This window comes from Kryptolebias marmoratus, linkage group LG6 (genome assembly GCF_001649575.2).
Source record: "Kryptolebias marmoratus isolate JLee-2015 linkage group LG6, ASM164957v2, whole genome shotgun sequence".
Taxonomy (NCBI): domain Eukaryota; kingdom Metazoa; phylum Chordata; class Actinopteri; order Cyprinodontiformes; family Rivulidae; genus Kryptolebias; species Kryptolebias marmoratus.
In genome coordinates this window covers 21,967,086-21,975,768 of record NC_051435.1, presented here as the reverse complement: position 1 = coordinate 21,975,768, position 8,683 = coordinate 21,967,086, and the positions used below count along the sequence as shown (strand labels likewise).

Below are 8,683 nucleotides of genomic sequence, written 5' to 3'. Positions count from 1 at the left end.
CACATGCTGTTTTTATTTTGTTTTTTAATTATGTAAAGCACCTTGAAATGCCTTGCTGCTGAAATGTGCTATACAAATAAAATTTGATTGATTGATTGATTAACAAGAATTTGGGTTTCTTCAAAACTTTGTTTTTGTGCAAACAAAGAGAAATACACTGAAAACGTATATCTGCCATGTTACACCTTACTCATGACTAATAAGGGTAACAAAAGAATTGTAAGCATTCTTCCAATTTTTACTCTTTTTTAATGCTTTGACAGAATATTTGAAATTAAAGCATTAGTATTTCAAATAGAAGCTTTGAATTTTTAAATAGTTTTTAGGCCTAATTTAACTAAAACGGTATAACAAATAAATTAAAAACTGCTTAACAAATGCATCATAATGCATCTCAAAATCTTAGCAAATGCTTGCCATTGTCACTGGATTAGAAACTAATTATATTGTGAATGATTCAAAAGCCACAGAGGGATGGATAATGTCAGTACGGCTCTTTTTACCACAAGACTTTTGACGATGGTCCCACTGAAGATGATGTTTACGTCCCAAACCAATGATTTTTGAAGGAAATCAAGCACAAACAGAAAAACACACTGTAATACTATGATCTAGCTACTAAAAATGTATGTACGTCTTTATTTTGCCAAAGATTTTACACATGCAGTCATCTACTAACGTACATATGCACGCACACACCTCCCCATTTAGCTGTTTTTCCCTGACTAGGTGTTTATTCTGCTCATCATACCTCTAGATCCAAAGAAGGTCAGTCTGACCGGTCAGTTAAAATGCAAAGGTTAGTTAGTTAGTTAGTTAGTTAGTTAGTTAGTTAGTTAGTTAGTTAGTTGGATTATTTTTAGAACAGAAGTATGTGTTAAAGTGCTGAAGCTCCAGTATGTTTCAGAGCTGCAGCGGCACCCATCAATGGTATTAATGATGGAGTTCTGACAGACGCAGATGTTGATTTTTTTTCAATATTTTATATGTTTTACATGCAGAATGAGACAGAACAGAAGATCAGTCCCCCCCAAAACAAAGCATTAAGATAAGAACAAACATAAAAACAGTCTTTGTAAACAGATTTTCACACAACAACTGATAAAAACATGTGAAAATCAAAAATCTACACATAGATTTTTATAGTTTTAGGACCGTTATTATAGCTAAATCCAATAACTTGATCCGAATAGTCAGGATAGGCTCTCTGATCAAAGCAACCTTTTAAGAAGGGATTTAAAAGAGGTCACTGACCTCGCTGACCGGATTTCCTTAGGCAGCTCAATCCAGAGTTTAGAAGCTCAGACATCTTTTGTGTTCAAGTGTTTACTTGAACACATTTTTTTTTTACTTTGCTGTTCTAGCACATTTCCTTTAATGAAACAAAACTGGGTCATACAGCTTTAAAATGACACCCTCTTCATTATGTCACTTGTGTTTTTACATCAGTTTACTGTTTGCTGTTGAACAAATTACAGCTGCTTTGTGGCATTAGTTTGATCCAAACCTGTACGTCTTCAGGCTGATCTGAGGGTTTATTTATCAAACTGAAAATGGGTTTGGTTTGCAGACCAGAGATGCTCTTAGGAAAGAGATGGTGCATTACCTCAGCTCCTCTGGTGATGGAGCCACAGCAGCACGCTCACTCTTGTTACCTTCAAGTACTGCTCGTAAAAAGCAACACCAAACACCAACCCATTGTTGTTTTCATATGGGACAGTTGCAGTCAGAAGAAACCCCATTTATGTGCGGTTTTAATTTACTATAAGACAGATAGACTATGACGTATAAAGATTTGTGGGTTGTTTTCCTATGAGTAAAATAATAATAATAATAATAATAATAATAATAATAATAATAATAATAAAACGTAACCTGTGGTTGAATGGCCTGATTGTAATCCACTTTGTTATTGTTCCTTGTTGTACGTTCTGGTAAAATTCTATTACCACAGGTTCCATCTCAGTTGTATGTTCAATCTGAGTCCTTTGGTTATCATTGATGACTCTGTTTCTTCATAATTGTGGCTTTTCTGTTTGTCTCCTGTAAGTAATTTTAGATTTTGTATTTATTTTGTGTATCCATCTGAACCTTTATGTCCTAAAGGCACAATCCATAAAGTAGGAAAACAAATCTGCAGAATATGTTTCTCACATTGATTGTAAAATGTGTCTTTAAATGAAAAATTTGTAAACAAAATCTACAAACATACTGTAACAGCCTGCTTTGTTTACATTGAGTACTGCCCGCATTTCAGAATTGCATATCATTAAAACTGCCAGAATAAACTCTTTTGAGCTGTGCCATTTGATATAGCTCAGGATAACCGTTTTTATGTTTGACTTCATAGTTTGCAGTGAGCACCTTTAATGCCTCTTTCAGTCTACAAGCTTCTGTGCTCAGAAACTGCAGTGTTTAATGTTTCTGTGGGAGTGGTAGACGCGCTTAAAAACAGCGCTCAAGCTGGGCTGTTTGATTTCTTTGCGCAGCACGAACCCACATCTCACATTCGGGCAGATTCCAGCCTCGGTAGCCTTGATTTCCAACCGTCTTTGAACGCGTCACGCTGGTTAAACGCTCAAAGTTTTGCGGCTCAGAAACAACTTGGTTCACTCTCTCAGCCTACACGGTGTTCCTCCCTTTAAATGCAACTCTCTTTTTATTTTGTATCGGCTGTGTGGGGACTTTTGACACCATGAAGACAACAGCCTGGCGGTTTGAGACAGTCTGAGATGGAGAAAAGCTTCACAGAAGATGACTGCGTGGATTCAGGAGCCGAGACTGGAGGGTGAGTGGAGCAGAAAACACTGAACTACTCCTTCTTACTGAAGGACTTGGAGATGAACAATATGCAACCCATAAGAAAGGTTAGCGTTTATATAAAGCAGCTCATAGTTGTAATAAACAAACTCTAAAACCCGTGTCGATATAAACTCATTATGCAAAGGAGGGGATGCCAGAGAAGTCTATTATTTTGGGTTGTAAAGGTTAGAAACGATACACAGGCTAGAAGAAAGAAGTATTCAAGGAAATATGTCCCCCCCCCCTGTCATGAAATCTAATCTGTTTCGACAGCAAGGAGCTCAATAATTCTTGTTCACTCTGTTTCAGCCATTAGACCCAGCTGTGCCCTGGTTTCTCCTGCGGTATGTCTGCTAAGTGTTGTACAGTGGTAGTCAAAGAGTGTGGCTGTGTGGGAGAGAGCCTATTAAAGGGTAGCTTCACAGTTTTGGAATGTAGTTGTTTTTTTGTTTTTTTTTTGCCTGACCAGACTGACGAGCTAATGGCTAGTTCGAGCCCAGAGGGGGCCAAAGTGGATTGGTGCCGCCTTAAAACAACCCCATTTCGTAGCTGTTCCCGTCACAGTCCCCCTCACATTAGTCACTTCTTCCATTGGAGACATCGCAATGCTCTTGCAGGAAGGTGCCCCAGGCTGGCTGCACCTGAAGCGCTACAGCTAGCTGCTGCTGCTGCTCCAAACGCTTGCAGCTACTAAGGCTACGTTCACGCTGCAGGCAAAAGCGACCCCGCTCTGACTTTATTTTGCCCCCTATGCCACACACATCGGATTTTTTTGTCATGGCGGCGTGAACGTGACAAATCTGATGTTTTTCGTGTACGTGGTGCTGAATCGGATACATATCCGATGTTTTTCAAAGTGACCGCAGTGTGAACGTTCATGTCGCACTTCATTTGACTTTTACGTCGGGTGAAAGGGCAGAGGTCCCTCAGGTCAGACAAGGTCCCACCGCTCTTGTCTCTTCAGCCACACATGCCTCTGCTCAGAGGCAGCAGCCACAGCTTTAAAAAAAAAGCTCATCGTTCTCTTTTACCATTTGGATGTAAAGTTGGCTCTGATTGGACAGCAGCTTCAGAATCATTACACACATGCTGACACTCACAGCGTCCATATTTACTTCCATCAACTCAGTGTGCAGAGTGTGACGTCATGTCGTCTTCTGTGCATGTGGCTCATTTTGGGATCTGGAGACTGTTCACACTGGAGTCTGATGGAGGTCGCATTTAAAATGTAACGTGAACGACCACGCAAAAAAATCAGATCTGAGCATAAAGACCTGCAGTGTGAACATAGCCTAAGCTCTCAGTTCTTTGTAAATAACTGAAATTAAAGGTGGACAACAATATAAAATAGTATTTGATAAATATGTACTGGAGTTCTTTTTAAGAACCACTTTGTTGGCCCCCAGTTGGGTTACTTGTTCAGTTCAGTCCGAATTAAAGTTTTTTTTTTCTAAACTGAGGTTGATCAGTAAGCTATCTAGAGGCCGGTAAGATATTAATTGTTTGTAAACTATCTACAAAACCCCACGTCAAAATATGTGAACTGTCGCTGTCGAGTCCCTAAAAGCGGGGCCTGTAAAAATGTCAACTTTATTTGTTTTAAAAAACCTCGTCTAAACTCAGGACTTGTGTTGTTCTGTCATCAAACATAAGACCAACAATGCTTTAAAATACTTCTGTTTTATTGTTTCCACGTGTCCCATCAGAACAATCTGGTTTAATGTCAAGAATAAAGTCTAAGTAACCATGTTGGAGCGCGGTCATGTCACATTTACAGCACATTTTTACCTCTAGGGTTTGGGAACAGTAATAATGACTTTTAATCTTAAAGGTAATCAGTTAAGTTTTAATGCTGTAATTGGTGAGGACATTTCTAAACGTCATAACATAGCAACAATTTCAATAACTGCTGTATAGATTATAGATTTACATTTTTTAGGTATAGAAATAAGTTCCAGCATGTTAGAAAAGGCATTTAAACAGCATCAAAGGAGTGCAAAAGCAACAAGACTCTGCATATTTTTAACATTTTGCAAGTAAGTCATGAAGCGTCAGCAACTGGACTATGAGGTTTTTATCAGGGGTTTTACTCGAATGTTGAAAGTTGCCTGGGGAATCGGTGCGTTGGTATCGTCCACGCTGTGTCATTCAGTGTGAACTGGAACCAAACGTTATAATATATACTGTCTGTGTGTGTGTGTGTGTGTGTGTGTGTGTGTGTGTGTGTGTGTGTGTGTGTGAGATCTGATTAATGAAAGGGGGAGCAGCTCAAATTCACATATGGAAAGTGTTGATATGAAATAAAAAGCAAAAAAAGACTTCTCCTCATGTACATCCAACCATCTCTTTCTGCAAGTCTCACTGAAAGGTTCATGAGATATTTTGGTAACAGACACGTAAAGACACGGGCAAAAACATTATCACCCACCGTCTGTGCCCATTCCACTAATATTATGATTTTGGTTGGTTGGTCATTACTTAAATCTGCAGAAATTTAAATACTTTTATTTTATATCAGTTATCAGGTCTGTTTTTTTTTACACAGCGGACCACAGTGTGTACTATGAGTCATGACTGACACTTTTCTTTGTCATTTTGATCAAAATAAACCAAAACTAAATATTGAATACTGAAAGACGGCCTTCAGGTTGTTCATTTTCTTTTATAAATGCCACAACATGAGACTAAAGTGAAGGACTTCTCTTTATGTGAAAGGCAATATGTGCTTAAAGCTAACTAAAACAAACCCCAGATGAAAGCGTAGCTACTAATTCTACAAAGAGACTGTCTGTGTGCTGTGGATTATTCAAAGCTTTTATTTTTATGACGGCAACGGGCAGCATGCCGGTTCAAAAAAAAAGAAAGAAAAAAAACTCTCAGAGTCTTGCGACTCCGCAAGGCAAATTAAAGTACCAAATGAGGTCAAAAGTTTGCAAAAATTCAGCCCGGTCAGCGTAGTTTTAGTTAATTATAGGTGGAAAGAAGTTTTTTTTGTGTGTGTGTGGTTGTTTTTCAGCAATTAAATAAAATCGCAGCAGTCTCAGTAATTCTGTCTAAAACAAAGGGGCCTTTTTCTGTGTCTGAGTCTTTAATGGTTTTTAATGTTTTTTTTGTCCTGGTCTCTGTTCAGCGTGCTTTCATCACCTCTGAAGGCCACTTGCTGTTAGCCTTTTGGAGGGCTGCGTGCATCACGTATGACCTGGATGTCCTCTTTGCAGATGATGAAATGAACACAATCGTGTATTTGTGACTATCATAAATCATCACAACTGAAAACAGACCTAACTCCAAAGAACTGCAGCATAGACCACCATGAGATAATCTAAAACTATCATAAGCAGCTATTAGTTGTGTGAGTGTTACTTGGTTGGTGTTGAAGGTCAGGAAGCCCCCCCCCCAGATGTTGAGCACATGTGCTGCTTGTTCAGATTTTCTGACATCCCCTGTCTGTGGTGGAAAGCTTTTTATCTGTTTTAATGACGTCTTTTTTTTTGTTGTTGCCACATGCAGCATTTAAAGCCATCTACGAACTAAAGTGACACATTAATGCGTCGCACATCAAAGAGCACATTTCTGGACGGCCCATGCTTCTACATGCCGGCCAAGTGAAGTTCAGGTCAAACACTGGGTTGTTATTACTGGAAATGAGGCTTGGTTTTCAAACATTTGGTTTGTTTTGAGCTGAGGCAATAATCTTGTCTGACTGCGTGTCACTGTTTGGAACATCCACCGACGTGATGATGCACCACGTTGCATTTTTGTCTTTATTGTTTCGTCTTCCGTTGCATCGCCACCCTTTTTCCCAACGACACGCCTGAATGTGCTCTGCTCCATGTGAGCCAAACGAGACGCTCTGACCCGGTTTGGGGGGGGGGTGTCACTCGGCAGTCAGGTCGTATGTACCTGACCGGGCTTCTGCCTGTCCAAGCTTCAACGTCTTCTGTGTTTTATTGTCTTTGGAGGGAGATGAAGCCAGGCAGAGCTTCCAGGCTGGGACCGGCAGGCGAGACGCTGCTGAGTTAGCCCTGCCAAGTATTCCCCACCCAAAGGACTCATCAGCTGCTCCCTCTGCTTCCAACTTTACTCCAAAGAGTCAGGAATTTTTCTTTTTTTTTTCCAAGTTAGCCATTTTCTCCCGAGCTTCACCTCTACGACTTTTTACTGTGCACTTTTCCTGGAACCTTCCAGTCAATAAAAACCTGCTCTGTGTATTTATTCCCCCCCACCACCACCCACTCCCCCTCAGCAGTTCCCCGGCATACCTCGTCGGCCTGGTCTCCTCCTCTCCCATCGCTCACGTCCACTCATTTATCTACGCTGCTCATAATTCCCCGTTAGTTGGATTGATGACCTCCTGCTGCAGGAAACAGACTCTCTCGTCTGTTTCCTGCTGCGCCAGAGGACTTATTAGGTTAGTTCAGGAGTTGTGTCGGGGGCTGTCAGCTGATTCCTGTCGGACTTGTGTTCTCAGGCTCGAAGTTTCACAGGTGATTCATGAAGCTACGACACGTAGCATGTAGCTTCACTCCTTGGGAAATGAGGGTGAAAGCTGGTGTCAGTTTTTAGCTGGTCGATCTGCCGCTCAAATTTGCATTATTTTTTTGCGCCGTGACAAAAAAAACCCGCTTCTTATCGCCCTCCGCTTAAAGGCAAAGGCTGACTATAATGTTGTTGTTTTTTTTACCCATGTCTGTGTGTGTTTGTTTGCAAAATATCTCATGATTTTAAATTAATTTAAATAACCTTGCAGGAAGTAATCATTTGATGGACACCTACAACTTTTGGAGTCAGCCTGATTCAAGATGGCTGCCACAGCCAACTGATCTTTAAAAAAAACAACAACACAAAAACAGCTCTAACTCACCCAGTTTTACAGATATTAAGCTAAAGCTCGTCGTGGTAGTAGCTGAGAACGATCCCCACGCATACTCCAAACTGCACACTGAGCGGTATTTTCCACTTCAAAGTTTTGCCATTAACTATTTGCAGACAGCTCCGTCTGTCTGTTAGCGAAATATCTCATGAGATATCTCATGACACTGTACATAATGGAATTCATGAGGTTTTACTAGTGGCTATAACTCTGTCCCTTCTCACCATAAGATGATCCTAATGTAAAGGCGGCGGGCGATATGCATTCCTTCAAGGAATAATAGGCCTTTAATTCCAGCTGTTTTTTGTCCTGAGTTTTTTTTTTTTTGTCTTCTCGCTTTAAGAAATTCCAAACGCGCTTGATAAAATGATGTGGTCAGTGTTTTGGCTCCGTTTCTTATAAACAGATTTGACGGGAATGCGTTTTGTGTGGTAAATACTGATACAGGCTTTCTAATCGCTCCCACGGAAACAACACACATGGCTGCATTTACCAAAAATGGTTTCTTCTTAAAGTAAAACCAAAATTGGCCAGGGTATTTACACTATTTTGGTCAAGCATTTTTTATTTGTTTTTTTTACTACTTTAGATACTAAAATTGATTACATTCACGCTGTGCGCAAAATACAAAATGACACATAAATACTAATGATTAGAGGGCTTATCTTTAGCTGCTTGAATGTAGTAGAAATATGCATTGGCCTAAAAACTACAAGTAGCTTGAAAATAAAAGTACTTGAGTATAATACTAGAATCTGAGTGCAAAGAAATGAGAGTAATATCTGAGTAACAGTCCCAGTGTTTTACCCTGTCAGATGTCTGTGGGTTATTGTGACCTCTCCTACTGTCAGCGTTTGATTTGAAATGAAAACATGTCGTCTTTGTAAATCATCCAGAGTGCACTTCATATACTGTAATATAAACTTCTGTCTCCTCTCTCTGTTTCCTGCTGTTTCGCCCTCTTCTTCCTCCCCCTCCGCCCGATATGTCCACATCAACTTAACCCCC

At 40.1% G+C, this 8,683-nt stretch overlaps 1 protein-coding gene across 1 annotated transcript in view; it reads left to right on the top strand.

The window, feature by feature from the left end:
* Nucleotides 1-2,495: 2,495 nt before the first annotated feature.
* LOC108238869 (protein FAM124A) overlaps nucleotides 2,496-8,683 on the top strand; it is a gene marked incomplete in the record, with an annotated part of 25,638 nt that continues 19,450 nt past the window's right edge. Inside the window, 1 exon segment of the mRNA XM_025006980.1 lies at nucleotides 2,496-2,788. Coding sequence (XP_024862748.1) covers nucleotides 2,733-2,788 — 56 coding nt within the window.